The sequence below is a fragment of the Pinus tabuliformis genome, chromosome 8, assembly GCF_031772625.1.
Source record: "Pinus tabuliformis cultivar Carrire ecotype Pingquan chromosome 8, CPIR1, whole genome shotgun sequence".
In the NCBI taxonomy this organism is placed as follows: domain Eukaryota; kingdom Viridiplantae; phylum Streptophyta; class Pinopsida; order Pinales; family Pinaceae; genus Pinus; species Pinus tabuliformis.
The window spans coordinates 591,561,307-591,578,684 of NC_142294.1; the positions used below are offsets into that span (position 1 = coordinate 591,561,307).

The window sequence follows — 17,378 nt, forward strand, 5'->3', positions numbered from 1 at the left end:
TTTGTGACTGGCGGAATGGAAAAAAATGATAACAGCTCATTACTTTTCAGTTTCAATCCTTCTTTTACAGTAAGGCTCTTATCTTTTGATGAAATGCAAAGGCTGGTAAATTAAAATTTTCAAGAAATCCTAGGTAGAGTTTGTTAAGAGGGAATTTTAAATTTTAATAGTAACTCCTTTTTATCCTTTGTCCTCGGAAATTTGTACTGTAGCCACTTTAGCAGCCATTGTAGCCAGTCAAGCATTGATTACAGCAACATTCTCAATCATAAGATAGTCCATGGCTCTTAGTTGCTTCCCTCGAGTGAATATTGTGCATACCTCACAAAATTACGAGGGTTAGATCTATTCACCTGAAGTTAACTATGTTCTCATGGTTATCTGCCTTGCAATTGTCATAGGATTCCATACAATCCTGAATATTGAATAGTGAAATATGACAGAATGAAATTAGATGTCCAAATAATAATAAATATGACTTGGAACTCAATCCTTGAAAATATTTTTTCCTCTCGTTGGCCCATTATCAGCTCAGCATTGGCATGTTTGTTGCGGTTTACAGTGATGATGGCTCCTCTTCTGGCTCTCACTCTGACCTCGTTATTGCTCTTCCTCAAACTTCCCAAGTCCTAGCTACTTCCACGAAACATTTTCTGGTGCAACACTACTACTGGAATGCTTTCCTCTAACTTAATTCATTGTCTAGGGATAATGCCTCTGGATTTTCCCCCCTTTTTGAGTCCACCCGGATCCCTTTTCCATCTTATTCTCTACTTTTCCTTTCTTTCCTTAACATAGATTTTAGACTGTTTCAGAGATGCTCTAGGCAGTCAATCGTTGTTCTTCCCAGTCCTGTTGACCTGTTTTGGTCATTTGAGCTCATTACAGATTTTAGGCTTTTCAGAGATGCTCTATGCACCTCCTTATTGCTATTCTCAATCGTTCTTCTACCTCTTCCCAATCGGTAGGTTTAATCTAGTTTGACATAACTAAACTTGCTGTCAATGTGTTTTTCCTTCTGGAGAAATTGTGATCTCGATTGAAACTTCAGAATATTTGATCTATATTCTTTGATGTTTTAAAAGTATTTATGTTAATAATTACGTATCCTTTCCATAGAAGATTTTATTTTCCTAACAGGCATTGATTCAACTGGTGAGGTCGACGGAATGTTAAGCCAACCACCTTACCTCCATTCTCGCTACAGTTTTCTGCATTCCTATAGCATAAGTTAAGGGGTGACACTATGTGCAATTCCAGGGACTGGGCAGATAAATGCCCCTCGGATCTGGCACCTAGGGACAGGAAATCCTCTCTTTGCAATGCAGTTACTTGGGGCATCTTTCTTTAAGCACTTCAAAAAAGAACCTCTCTGATATTCAGAGGAACTATTCGAGTAAAATTAATGACAATACAGTAATCAAAAAATTTCCTAGATGCTTTCTCCCATGAGATGAGTTTGCGAAAAAAAAAATATGCATCTAACAGTAACTATGCAAATAAGTAAATGATTGGAAAAAATGCCTTGCCTTCCACAATCCATCACTAGCCAAAATGAGAAATTTTGTGGTTGCATCTATGGTCGTGTCTCTCACATCTGGTTCTGAACTTAAATGAACTCGAGGTACATCTCCTAATATATAAAAAAAAAACGCCATTAAGTATACAGTTTCTCCCTCTGACCATTCAAATGTTACTCTTGAGCTAGACCATTAAGATAGAATTAGAAAGTTACAAATCAAAAAATTATTTAAGTATGTTCTCATTAAAATTAATCTCTGCACAACATTCGTAGTGGTACCTGGCAGGAGTGTCACAAATCCACCCTTCTCGATGTTTTGGCGTTCAATACTTGGCTCATGATCAACAGTCAGCTCAATAGCAATGCCATTTTTACATATAACAGCCCTGGAATCCCCTGTATTTGCTACAAAGAGTTTTTTCCCATCAACTAAAATAGCAGCGACTGCTGTGGAGCCATCGGGCCCTAAATCAGCTACCTTTGCTAAAAATTTCCCATCAGTCCGGTTGTATGCATTCTTAGTGGCAATTTCTGGGTTTGTCCAGAACTTCGGCTCCATTATTATCAGAGATACTTGTTAGCATTAAAATACTTAATTAGCATTTTACACCATACAAAACTTTGAAAATAGTAAGTGACAACCAATACAACAAATGGCAGATCAGCTGTAAAAGCATTTTACTGGATGTGCATTAGAGTTAGAAATCTCATCTAATATACAATTTTTTTCTAAAGAGTCATTTGAGAACCATCATATTTATATAAATGAAGGAAATTATCACATGTCAGTATTCTTCTACACACTATTATTTACAAAATATCCATATTCAGCATACACATAACTAACAATTTCAATTGCAACTCATTAATCCACCCTTGCTTTCAACAATGCCCATTCGCATGTCGCTATTCTTCCACACTCTATGCCTTACGGCGTTTCCTTTGCAACATCAGGTGCAAATGCTAGTTTAATTTATGTTTATCTTTATTTATATTTTTATTTATAATTAAAAACTTTGAGATTTAAATTCAATGTGATGACATATATAACATTGATTTTTAAATTTACATAATCATATTTATTATAATCTGTATTTGCACTCTTTTCTCGAACTAGCTTACATAATCATATTTATTATAATCTGTATTTGTACTCTTTTCTCGAACTAGCACGGATTGATGTTCATACTATTTATATGAAAATTAAATTAAATTTATATGAAAATTAAATTAAATTCATATAGATATTTTTTTAATTTATTTTTATGGATTTAACTTGAGGGGAAAGGGATTTATTTTTATTATTTAAATATTTTGTAGAGTTTTTTTTTTTTTTAATTTTTTAGATTTTAAATTTTTTTATTTAAATTAATATGAGAAAAATTTCAATTTCGGATATTACATTCTTACGCATCATACGTTTTTACACGTCATACAAAACTATAAAATGAACCTCCCGGGCGAACTCCGGGCTACTTGGATCCAGGTTTTTGTTTGTGGACAGCTCATGGTGTGGGCCCTCGGGTGGTCCTTTACAACTTCACAGCTCAAATGTTGTAAAGTTGCAGCGGCGTTCTGATAGCTCAAATGCTAAGTAGTGGTCATAAATCTCCAGCCAGTCATTCTCTATTATGGATAAGATGCAAGATATCTACATAAAATACTTGTATGTATTTCTTCTTTGTTGTACTTAAGGATGTAATTATATTCCAAGAAGACTATTGGTGCGAGAATGCTTTTAAAATCCAAGAGGAATATTGGTGCAAGAATGCTTCAAAGAATTTTTAAATGATAATCTTTTGGATTTTAATATTTTTTATTACTTATAAATAATAAAAGAAAATAACAAATCAAGACATATTTTATATTTTATGAATATGTGTATTATTTTTATTGATATAAAATTTATAAAATTAAAAATGTTTTTAATTCAGGGTAGAGAGGAGATGATGATAAAGTATTTTTTTTTAAGTATTTCATGGTGTAAAGATAGCTAGAGTTGGAATGATTTAAACTTTAGAAATTATATAGATTCATTTTTGTTGAAGTCTCATGTTTTTTAATACTTTAATATAAATTGTTATTATGGTTATTAAAAAAAGTGAGATATTACTTAAAAAAAGTTTGTTTATTTTTTAGGTTGATAATATTTTGTATAAAAAAATGAGTGAATTAAACTAAATTTTTAGTAAAGAGCTTAAATAAATATTTTAAATTTTTTATTATCACTCTTATTTGAACAATGAAAATATTAGTGAATAATCTAACCTTAATTGTAAATGTAAATAAAGAATTTTAACTCTTGGTTGAGAATATCTTTTAAAAACAAATAAAATATACATATATATTTTAAGTTTTATAGTAAAATCTAACTCTCATATTAGAGTCTCCTTAAAGAAACAAATTATCATTTGAAAATTTTAGTAAATCTCATTAAAAATCAATATCGAAAATCTTATTCTCACCCAAAAAAAAATCTTACTAAAAAATCTAAATTCTTATCCAAATTGTTTTTCCAAAAATTATAAAATTATAATTTACTTTCAATTTTTCATTAGAACATAAACTCTAGACCATTATCATAAAAAATTATAACTCCTTACTGAACCTCATCCATTCTAAAGTAAGATTATTTTTACCTTTTCACATCCATTCTAAAGTAAAATTATTTTTACCTTTTCACCTTAGTTTAATATGCTATAAGCTATTATTAATTATAAATTAAATATTATCTGAAATTATTGTTTAAATACATTTCAATAAAAAACACTTTATATATATAATGTGGACATTTAAAATTATTTTCATTATTTAATAGAATATTTAATGAAATAAAATATTTTAAAAATTAATTAAATTTGATTTTAGAATGTTTAGTGATTTAGATTGCAAAATTATAAAAATATATATACTATTTTAATATTATATTTATTCCAATAAAATTATTCAATATATACTATTTTAATATTAAATTTATTCCAATAAAATTAAATGAATAATGGGAAAATTTTAAGTGAAAGTTACATTATAAGAGTTTTGTCAAATAAAAGTGATTTTAAAAATTAATTAAATATGATTAAAATTGTTTTTATCTTCTTATGGAAGATGTTATCATTAAATAAATGGGAGGAATATTATTTTTCTTTGCTTTAATAATTGTAATTTTCAATTTTGAGATATTGATAAAAAGTTAAAAAAAGTTTTAAAATTAAATTTAAATAATATGATTTAATAAAAAATATTAAAAAAAAAATGAAATAGATAATTATTGATTAAATCATTTAATCAAATTTGCAAACACGTTTAATCAATATGTTTATTTTTCAAGATGAAAAAATTTAAATTTAAAAAACGTTAAGCAATATATGTTGAGAAACCAAGCATAGGGTAGATAAGGCTTGATTCCTCTTACTTAATAAAGACTTGTGAAAGTTTAATTTCTTCCTATCACTTCTTAAGTTTTCTTTATCAAATAAGTATACAAATATCTAGGCTTTCAAGATAAGCAAAGAGACAAGAGTCACAAAAACTAGGCTCCAAGCAAGGACAAAACCCCACAAGGGGGAAAACCCAACAAAATTTCTCTTATATTATTAGATGAAAATGAGATATAAAGACCCAAGACCAAGACCGAAACCTCCATAAAAAATTCCAAGTAAAACCCTCCTTCAAGTCACCTCCAATGTCAAAGTCAATGATTGTCAAACTATCCCAAATGTGGTTAAATCTCTGAAATTATAGACCTATAATTAGGGGGATGAAATTTGGTTTGTGGAAACCTAAGAAATCCAACCTTTGTTAGAGAAATTATAGTCACATGTGTGAGTTGCTTCAAGCTCAAAATCTTACTCTCTCCTTTGAGTCAATTCTCTTCTCTTCTTCATTTGCTTCATATGTTCTCTTGTTGGGTGAATCGAAGATATCCAAGAGGCTGAAATTTCCCTCTTATGTATAGATATCCAATAGGTCGAAAAGGTGACTCTTGGAGGCCTAGGACACTTGTCCCAAGGAGGGCTAACTTGACATTTTGTAGACTCTTTGACTCAACATAAAAATCATTTTTTTTCTTACAAAAGTCCAAATGGGACTTGACTCAAATACATTTTCTTTTTGACTCATAATAAACAATTTTGACTCTTTTGACTCTATAAGCATGAAGTAAATGCTTTGACCAAATATAAAATTATAATATTGAATACAATAAATACATTAACTATTACATTATGAAGACGGGCACTAGTTACATTCTCAACACTCCCTTTTAACTAGGGAGATATTTGTAATGATTCAAGAGGATAATCTCAATTTGAAATTTTAATATAAGAAAGGATCCAAACTGATAAGCATAAATGATGATAGCATCATCATAACCAACATTGTAAAAAATTCGAATGCCTTGATAGGTACACTCTATCTCTCCACTAGATCATAGCACAATGCTAGGAGGCATAAATTTGGACACCACTTCCTCTCAAGGCACATACCCCACTCGGGTGTTCCCAATCTATGACCTCACAAGACCATTTCCTAATCCAAGGAAAAGTATGTCCTCTAGACCATTCTTTACCAAGTCCATGTATCCAACTTCGGATGCTAAACCTAATTAACCACAATACATGAGTCAAGCATGTACATCCCTGATGCTTATCCAATCTGTCATTCTCCCTACCAGTGTTCATGCAGTATGCCTACAACTATTACTCCTGGTGAGAGTACATGACACATGGAGAACACAGTGTCAACCCTTACTCCCTCTTAACTAGGGAGGAGATCCTCACTCCCTATCAGCCAAGGAGGAGATAACTACAAGCTCAATATTGTGTCAGAAGTACTCATACTTCCCATACATCAGTCGCCTATTCTTTCGTGGAGATTTTTTGTAGCTTATCGGCTCTTATATAGATCATACTCTCTAATCATAAAGCACTTTGACCTTCCTGGTTCTCTGACGATCGTCATGTAGTTTCGATCAATATCATAATCGAATCCAACATGTCATCAACTAGTTCATAAAACACCTTATGGAGACAAACTTCTTCATAGATGATACTACAATACTTCACATATTCTTCCTTCACATTGCAATGGAATTATGCTTCAACCTCTTTCAAGAAATCATATCATCTCCCAGCCATCAGTAGTATCTCTATCAGCATCATCCCAATTGATGTGTTCTTGAATTGAATATATCATGGAACCAATTAGCATCTAGTACAATGATGTATCAACAATAACATAACTCTTCAACTTCTTGATAAATGGTATTTCCATAAATATGTCATCTGTCCCTTTGATCACCAACTTCTTTGCCAAGCTTCAAGTACTATTATATCCCTCCAAGATCTTACAACTCCCTCTTTCTAGCTGGGGTAAGTGAACTTCATCCATTTTATTAAGTCTTGCTTTCATGCTTTCATCTAATCGACTTCTTAGATGCATATTTAAAACTACTTTCTCCTTCTCAATTTACGTCTTATAGGAAATTGTTCATGTTTTGCTACATTCTTTCATTAGTTTTCAAAGCTTACACAGTTCTTATTATTGAACTGCAAACTTTATGAGAAAGTTATTAAAGAAAAAATATAGTTAACAAAAAATACAAAGATAATGGAAATAGCAGTAAATAAGGAGATGTGGGGTACTTATATTTTAAAGAAGTATAAATCCCTCTTAATCTTGGTCTATTTCATCAATATTTCCCTCACATTAGCATGTTGTTATTTCTGTCATCTTCAAGAGTTAGATCTACTTCTTTCAGTGGAAACAATTAGTTAGGGTTTTTGTTTCTATGGTTTTATAATTCAAATGTTTTCTAGGGTTTATAAACCATAGATTCCCCAAAGTCTTCAAGATTTGTGATTTAAGAATTGAAAATTCTACAAGCATAATAATTAGTTTGTTGCAAAACCCTAGAGATGTTATTGACAACCCTTCTATGAGATGAAGTTTATTTAGTTCATCAATCATAAAAACCTAGTCTTTACATGAAAGGAAAGACTTTGAATGCTAACATATCAACAATATATAATATATCTACAGACCCCTTTTATAATAAAATAACATCTTTGAAGAGAGAACTAGATCATTAGCTTAGCATGATATGCACTATAATTTCGATTTGCAAAAATTATATCTACCTCTTTTAACCTTACCTCACCAATCTTACAGTTCTTATATCACTGGGATTTGGTCCTTTTGCAGCAGAGATAATTTGTCTTTTCTTCAACATCTATCTCGAACAAAAGTATCGTAGATATTTTTCCTTCAAATTTAGTCTTGTATGAATTCTAGGGCTTCTATATAAATTTTGGACTTAACTTTAGATTATTTCATAGACTCATCGCTGCTTCAAGGAGATCAAATTTCACAAATTCAGATATCACAGGGATGAGGCTTGATATAGGTATAAGATTTGGATATCTATTATCATAGTCCATTTTATAGGGAGTGTTAGAAAATTATATTTTACGAAGCAATGGAACACATAAAATATTTCATAAATATAAACACATAAAACACATAAAACAAGAGAGACACAGATATATGTGGTTCACCCAATTTGGGCTATGTCCATCGAGAAACAACTAGTCCTTCCTTTTATATTATCCAACAAAATGAAGAGAAACAACCTACAACAGATCCGTTGTAATTCCCTCGTCGCTCTCACACAATCTCCTCCCTCTTTCTTGCTCAAAATACACATCTACATAGTTGTAATACAACTCCCTCATATATAGCAAGGGGTTGCCTTCGAGGGAAAAAAAAAAAACCCTAAATTAAACATAACTTATACCGTGAGATTTCCGCCTAATTAATAGCCCAGATTGACTAAGAAATTACAAAATTTTACAAGGCAATTTTACATCTATTTTTAGCTTGAGGGGCACTGCCCCCAATCCCCCTCTAGGGGGGCTCCTAAAGATTGTTGCCCCCCCTGGACCCCCCTTGTGGCGCAAATAATGGGTGGTGTTTCTGTCACATTACGAAATGGGGTCCGATGCGGCGATACCTTTGAAGGAAGATAATCAAGCTCCACACTCAACAAGGAGATAAAACATCATTTTCATGATTTATAATTACTCCACACCTTTTGTTACATGCCTCAAATATTCTACATAGATATAGCTTCAGATTTGTTATTAAGTCCCTCCACAAAGTTCATAGATGATCCATATGGTTTTGGTTTTGTTCATAGACATAGTTCCTTCATCTTCAAATATTAATGCACATGCCACATAGATGATGAGCCTACTGTCCATTGCATATAAATTATGTCATTTGTCTATCAGATCCTCACATATAGCCTCAGAGCTCACATAAAATTACAGTGCCATAGAATGTTTGGATGCCATTGCAATATAGTTTCATAGAAGGCTCATATGTCACCACTGAATATTCAAATTTGTCATAGGTTCAGGCCCTTGTTTTTGTCTTTTGTAAGCCTTTCGTTGTTCTTGGTATAAACTATGTAGAATAATATATATATAACTTTTCTTTTGAAATTAGATGCTCGATCATACTTGTTTGTTTCATATAGTGCCTCAAGATTTAATTTTCAATGTTTTCCACATAGAGAATGAGAAGGACTTCCTAAAACTTATCATTTTTCCAAAAACATGTCTGTTTAAACTTCAAAGAATTTGAATGCCTTGAGTCTGTCTATAATTCAAGTCACAGAATGCCATGTTCTTTCATTTTGATGTTATGTCCACAAAGAAAGAATTTCTCAACAAAGTTATGTATTCCCTAGAAATAGATAATCTCAGAGGGTTTATATTCCACAGAGATATGTTGCTTTTAGACTTTGTTGTCTTTTGAAACCTTCATACATTTTTGTCTCAAACCTTTATGAATGACTTGCTTCCCAAATTTACTTGTAGCCCTGTCTTCTCCAATGAGCAAGTATTTTAGTATTCTATGTTCAACATCGAAGAACGAGTAGTTTTGACTTCTTTATTCCACAAGGATTCTTCTCCAAATATGAGAAGGCTTTGCCTTTTTCAAGAATATAAATGATACTCTTCATGGAAAGTAGGAGTATTCCTTGATCTAAATACCTTTATGATCTTGGCCTCTTTGCATACTAGAATTTTTCTCCAATTTATTTCATACTTATCCTTACTTAGGGTTTCTTTAACAATGCTCCTATATTCACCAAAGATTTGATACCATGTTGAGAAACCAAGCATAGGGTAGATAAGGCTTTATTACTCTTAATTTATAATTAGTTGTGAATGTTTAATGTCTTCTTAACACTTCTCAAGTTTTCTTTATCAAAGAATTATACAAATGTTGAGTCTTTCAAGAAAAGAAAAGAGACAAGAGACACAAAAATTAGGCTCAAAGATAGGGGAAGACCCCACAAGGGGGAAATCCCAACAGTCCTTCTCCTATATAATTATATCAAAATGAGATATCCAAGACCTAAGACAAAGACCAAAACTGACACAACAAATGCCAAGTCAAGCCCTCCTCTAAGTCACCTCCAATGTTAAAGTCAATGATAGTCAAACTATCCCAAATCTAGTGAGCTATATGAAATTACAGACCTATAATTAGGGTGACAAATTTTGTCCTATGAAAACCACAAATGTTCGCCCTTTGTCACAGAAATTACAGTCACATATGTGAGCTACTTCAGGGTCAAACTTTTGGCCAACTTGGAAAATTTGTGTTTGTCTTTAACTTCATCTTTCTCTCCTTTGACTCAGTTCCCTTCTCTTCTTTGCTTGTTTTAGATGTTCTCTTGTTGGTCAAATAGATGATTCCTAAGAGGCTCAAATTTCTCTCTTATATATAGTTGTCCAGGAGGTTTAGGGTCTATCTTGGAGGCTAAAGGCAACTTGTCCCAAGGAAGGCTGACTTGAAATTTTGTAGACACCTTGACTCAACATAAAAATAAATTTTCTTTCTTACAAAATTCCAAATGGGACTTGACTCAAATACATTTTCTTTTTGACTCATAATAAATTATTTTGACACTTTAAGCATGAAGAATATGCTTTGACCAAAAATAAAATAATAATAATGAATATAATAAATACATTAATGATTACATTATGCAGATCAATGCTAGTTGTACAATTTCATGAATATAAAACATTAAATGATTATAAGTTTTTTGCAAAAACGATTCAAATTAAATGATTTTATACAATTACATTTATTATTTGACGTCACAAATTCAAATAAACATTCTATTGTGAATTTAACTTAATATTATATAAATAGTGAAAATATTAATAATTATTATAAGATATAATATATTTTTAAAACAAACAACATCAACATGATATAACATTCATAATATATATGAATGAGAATATCAAATAAATATATATGTTAAATATATGTTTTCATGTCAAATAAAAGTCATAGGAATCAATATACATATAAGTTAATGGTAGGTCTATCACAAACTTCAGGTGCCCGAGGTTATTTTTATCGGATCAATTTTAAACAAAAATTGGAAAGTTATTTTTATCCAAAGTTTGATTTTATTACGGATCGAAAGTTTTATGAAAAATATTTGGTCTCTGTTTTATCCAAAGTATTTTAGTTGGCATCCCACCAATTCGTAGAAAGCTATATGCAATTGCGTGGGCAAAGGTGGCAAGATACATGCAGTTGCATTGGTAGAGCCTCTTTGAAATAACATGTCTATAGCTTGTTTAAGATACAAATCTCTCTTATCCCTACGCCTCAGCTCCACCATTACCTTACTCATGGAGTTCCTGATTTATGCCAGTAGACTGACAATGTAGAACTTGTGGTATAATTCTTCATGCCATTATTGGAGCATAAGGGTCAAGTTACTGGACAATAAGTGTCAGGCCAGTGACTTAGCCATGGAGCACATCACCCAACAAACTCCCCTGGTGTATTTCAAGGCTTGCGAAAAAAGGAAATGATAATGACCTACAACAAAGCACAGCAAATGAAAATTTCATGAAAAGCAATTTTCTCCATACGTTTAAATTCCTATGCAAGTTTCAATGTCTATGCATTTTCTTTGTTTCAACATAAGTTTTAGTTATTATGCATTTTCTTTTGGCTTAAATAAAAAGAGCTTTGAATAGTCTGTCAATAAATAGTGCAAGAATGAAACCAATAGATATTCTTTGAACCTTTTGAAGGAAATGCAAGATTGTTATGCATATGCTATCTTTTATATTATTTATGGTTTATAAATTTCAAGATTTGATTGTGCTATTTTATGTTGAAACCTTTAAATTTATGGCTAGCATCCTTATGACATCCAGCAATGTAAGAAACAATATTATTTATTTTGAAAAATACGACATATGTTTACATAAAAGTATTTACAAACAACAAGATAAAATGCTGAAGGATATTCTTTGTTATTTCTATGTTTCGAGATTGGGTTAGGTTACTCAGATGCTGCAACCTTCAGAGCTATTAGGCAGTCATGCTTACCTCATTTTTATGCTTCTAATGCACTTAAAAAAATTTGTCTCCCATATTTGAACTTATATCTAGTTATATTGTATTTCCCTTTTTTTTATGCCTCTTTTTTTTCCTCTCACACGTAAAAAAAAACCATTTACCAAATGACAATTTGTATAAAATGCACTCTAAAATAAAATTTTTATGGCAGAAGCTTTACAAACTTCAAATTATTATTTTATAACATTTTTATAATTTGTGACATGCTTATCAATTTTGAGCATCTTTAGTAGCAAATGCTAGGATATCTACAAAAGAAACAATGTTTGGGTAGATCGTATCTAATCTCGATTTCGGTTTCTAAATTGCGTCAAATCCATGAAAGCTCAGGCTATTAATAGGACCATCTTTATCAGACCCATTGCATTCGTAAAACCTCTTTCTCCAGTTCCTACCCCTTTCTTTCTCTGGTACTTGCTGAAAGTTTCCTTGAGATAGAAAACCACCATCACAAACCATCGGTGACAGGATGTGCCAAAATTTTGAACCCTGATTCCCAACACAAGGTTCAAAGCTCCTTCAATGGAATAATTTCAACTATGCGATTTCACTACCACAGATGTTGGCATAGGATTTTTTGCAGCAGTTTTAATTTGACTGCACTATTTTCTCCCTGAAAAGCTTCCCACCTCACCATCAAGGTTGCCACCATAGATTGGGATGGAATTGAGTTTTTGTTGCTATCACAAAAAAAATTATCGTTATTTGATCTATAGCGACATCTTTTGTTGGGTTATCAACTAGATCAAGAAAGCTTAAACTTACAAAATTTAGATCCCCAAAAAGGTAAAATACATAAAATCACAATATAGACTACATTAAGGATGAGGCAATCGACCCAAAAGACCTATGGTTCGATTTACATGGGAAACACGTATTTTCTATCATAACACTATGATAAGCCAACAATCATAAGACTATTACATCCATGAAAAAATTTTCCCTAATGGTTTTCAGAATGCACTATATTTTATAACATTAAATAAGAATTATTAATGTCATGAACATTATCTCTCTTAATGGTTTTCAGAATGCACTATATTTTGTAACATTAAATAATAATTATTAATGTCATGAACATTATCTCTCTTGTGTTGTGTGACTGTCATTTTCAATAAGTGCATCTGACAATGCTGATATATATTATTTACATGTGCAAATCCCACCTACTATATGTTATTTTTTGTACACAACTTTCTTTCTTGATGTTATTATGCATTATATGTAAAAAAAAAATTATTAAGTGAATTTAATATCAAGGTTATTGCTACATCATATCAGAGTCCTAACATTTCTGGTAAAAAATCACACTAATATGTCTACATTAATATCAATGTTTAATGAAATGGATATCCAAATCCATAAACACATTAGATTTTGGTATTCCAAGCGATTCCTCTCTCTATCCATTATAATTTCAAAAAATAAATCACACTAACATGTCCACATTGATATCAATGTTTAATGAGATGGATATCCATGTCCACATTGATATCAATGCTTAATCAAATGGATATCCAAATCCATAAAGGCATTATATTTTGGTATTCCAAGCGATTCCTCTCTCTATCCATTATAATTTCGAAAAATAGTGAGTAAATGTTGAAAATAACGGCAATGGCTGTAGTACCTACCGAGAAACGGAAGTTCATATATAATAAGCACATAATGAGAACTAGAAGATCATGGGGTGAATTGGCCTCCAAAATTTATACATAACATTTAGTATCGGTAAGTATCCTAAAACTAGAGAAGAAATACAAATTATTTGAATTTTAATAAATTAGTTTTATACTCGATCATTGAATAACTAAGCGAGGTTCTTCACAAAAATGTTGTGATGATGGAGAAATAGCTCAAAGCACAATATAGTTTGGCTGGTGACACTACCTGTACATTCTTAATAAGTCTTCACTCACTTCATTTATATTTAATTGAAATAATAGAACACTAATCTTAACATTGGAATTTCATGTGTATGGGAAATGGATATCCCATGGTCATTTACCTAAATGGTTAATGGAGAGAAAATATCTCAAGAAAAGCATCGATCGATTTATTTTTTATTTAATAAAAAATTCCCAAGTATAGCATTCCTATCATTGTTAATAAATACAAATTTCTAGGTCAAATAAGTATTATAAAAAGTTATTTTTTGAGAATGAAAGAGAGCCATGTTGAGGAGAAGAAGAATTGAAAAGGGCATTGACAATAGAGCGAGCTTGAGCTAGGGTTGGAGTTGGCGCTAGGGTTTTGATTTTGGGTACCATGGCAGGATGCGCAAGGGGGAGTGCTGCTCCCTCCTACAATCAGGTAGTTACAGATAGAAGTAAGGAAGCGGGGAAGCATCATTTCAAAAAACCTCTGGAGAAGGTTTTAAAGGCAAGAAGCAAGGGAACATTGGGAAGAAACGAACTTCAGGAACAAGAAGGGGATTAGCAGGAAATGGGTAAGGAGAAGGAGAATGGGGGCAGCAGTGAAAAACCTGCTTCCATAAGGACAACTAGGGTCTGCAAACCCAAGTCGAGCACTATTCCCCGGGTTATATTGAGCGGTCCAACGCTTCAAGTGCACAGAGATCATATGGCGGAACATGCAATTATATATGCAAATTCATGGGGTTATGGCCGACGGAGAGGGAATTATACACCTCCACTAGGTTCTAAGGGATTCTTCACAGTGGTGTTCATGAGCCTAGAGGACAAAGATAGAGTGTTCGAAGGGGGGACTTATTTCTACGTTGTTGCAAGACTCTACATGCGGCCATGGATGATGAACTTTGTCCCGGAACGTGAAACATTCACATCGGTACCGATATGGATCAGACTATAATCCCTTCCTCTGGGTTATTGGCTACCAGAATCTCTAAAAACAATAGGCAATAAATTGGATCATTTTCTAAAGATCTCAGAGGCGACTCTAAAAGGAAAATATACCTCCTTCGTCCGAATATTTGTGGAAATGGACCTATTTGGAGCCCTTACGGAAGCAATAATTTTAGAAGTGTATGATGAAGAATGGGTGCAGACTGTGTACTATGAGCACATCCCATTTAGGTGTCGAAAATTCCATGAACATGGGCATTTATTCAGAGACTGCCCAACAATCAATATGGAAGGTAATGTGAAAACCACTGCGGATAGAAGTCACAAGGGTTTCACCAAGGTTGGGGGCAAAGGGAAAGGTGGTAAACATCCACAAAAGAAACTAAATGAGGATAAACAATCAAGACATAATCGTTTCAAGATCCTGGAGGAAGAAGTGGGAAACAAGGAAACAGTCCAGGACATGGAGAACATAATCAAGGAGCAGGAAAAGATAGCTGACATGGAGGATATCACCGTAGACAACCAACAAAAGGACGATATACCAAGCTGTATGGAAATAAGTAGGGACCATGAGATGACTCCAAGTGAAACAGGAACGGAGGACCATGAACTACAGGAAATTCTAGATAGGGAAAATCTAGATCTAGAAAAATTTCTGGAACAAGGGACGAACATAGGAGTGGACTCCCTGCCAAAATAGGATTATGACAGAGTACAATAGCCCTTTCTCTGGAGATCACAATCGAAAGGAGCTGGAGTCAAAAGAAACCATGAAAGCCAAGAGCACAGTGGGTCAAAATGATGGAGAACATACAAGTACAATCTCCAAAGAACTCGGGAAGGAAAAGAGGAAGAAAAGGACAGAATGAGCTACTGAACGAATGTGGAAAACTATTGATTAACTCAGGTAAGATGATAGATCTCACCAGCTATTCCTTTATTGACCTTTCTTAATGAAGCTCACCACTTGGAATATTAGAGGCATAGGAAATAGAAGGAAACAAAGAAATCTTAGTAACAGAATTAAAGAGGAAAAACCGGATATGGTTTTTATTTAGGAGATGAAATGTTTGATGGATAAGATTAGAGAAATTCATAATAAGTGGCTAATCAAGTATGAGTATCTAGAGGTTAAAGCAAACAACTCAGTGGGGGGGATTCTCACGTTGTGGGATCCACAGAAATTTGGAATCCTAGATGCAATTTGGAATCCTAGATGCTGAAGCATCTAGGAACTACCTTTCTATGATATGTCAACCTATAGGTGATAAAGAGATATACATGATCACAAATGTTTATGGACCTCAAAAGCAAGTAGTTAAACTCCAACTTCTCATCTCCCTTAAGGATCTAAGAGCAAGACACCTGAATATGCCTTGGATCATTGCAAGAGATTTCAATATGATAAGATCTCTTTCAGAGAAAAAATGAGGTATTAGACAACTAGGAAGAGACTCCATGGCCTTCCAGAACTTCATTATGAACACGGGGCTAGTGGATACTGAAAAAATAAATGGAACCTTCACCTAGAACAAAAAGAGGGGAGGGGCTTCTCAATTTTCCTCCAAACTTGATAGATTTATCATCTCAGAAGACCTCCTTCTCACGAGCTCGGCCATGATAGCTTCTATTCTACCCTTTGGAGGTTCAGACCACTGGCCTGTACAGGTGGAAGCCACCTTTATGGGCACACCAAGAAACAGACCTTTTAGGTTTGAAAACACTTGGCTCTCTCACCCTAAATTCACCAAGGATACAGTGGATTAGAGAGGCAGAAAGAAATACATAATTCTTTCATAGATCCACCATGGCTCACAGGGCACACAACAAAATCACAAAGATCAAAGATTCTCAAGGGATTGAGCTTGTCTCTCACAATGATATGGAATCAGTCCTTGTACAACACTTCCTCAACATAGCAAAGGAGCCACTGGAGGATAGATCCAGGTTCATCGACCAATTCACTCAGTATATCCCTCAGCTGGTTACCAGAGAGGACAACCACAATCTCAACAGGCCAGTGTCGGAGGAGGAGGTCAGTGAAGTGATTAATGAAATGCAAAATGGAAAAGCACCAGGCCCAGATGGGTTCAATGTAGATTTCTTCAAAGCCTGCTGGGAGACAGTCAAACAGGATATCCTTGAGGTTGTGGAAGACTCAAGAAAATCCAAAAAGGTTCTGAAGGCTCTTAATGCTTCCTTCATAGCTTTGATTCCAAAACAGGAAAATGCTATAACTCTGGATGGTTTTAGACCCATAGCCTTATGTAATGTGGTGTATAAAATTATTTCTAAAGTGATAGCCAATAGACTCAAGCCCCTTCTACCATCTCTCATCTCGGAGGAGCAAACAGGCTATGTGGAAGGAAGACAAATCCTCAACAACATCATCCAAGCTCATGAGGTGGTACACTCTCTCAAAACCAACAAACAAGCTGGTATGATCATTCAGTTGGACCTAGTGAAAGCCTATGACAAACTAAGTTGGTCTTATATAAGAGCAATTCTAAGAGCCTATGGATTCGACCAAAATTGGATAAGATGGGTTATGGCACTTGTAA

At 33.2% G+C, this 17,378-nt stretch overlaps 1 protein-coding gene across 1 annotated transcript; it reads right to left on the reverse strand.

Annotated features, from left to right (window-relative positions):
* Window positions 1-1,481: 1,481 nt before the first annotated feature.
* Window positions 1,482-2,081, reverse strand: LOC149236856 (putative protein phosphatase 2C 44). Its single transcript, XM_089369054.1, has 2 exons — window positions 1,802-2,081; window positions 1,482-1,633 (listed from the first exon to the last, which is right to left on the reverse strand). Exons 1-2 carry the CDS (start codon window positions 2,079-2,081, stop codon window positions 1,482-1,484), a joined length of 432 nt encoding a protein of 143 aa, XP_089225180.1.
* Between the last annotated feature and the right edge of the window lie 15,297 nt (window positions 2,082-17,378).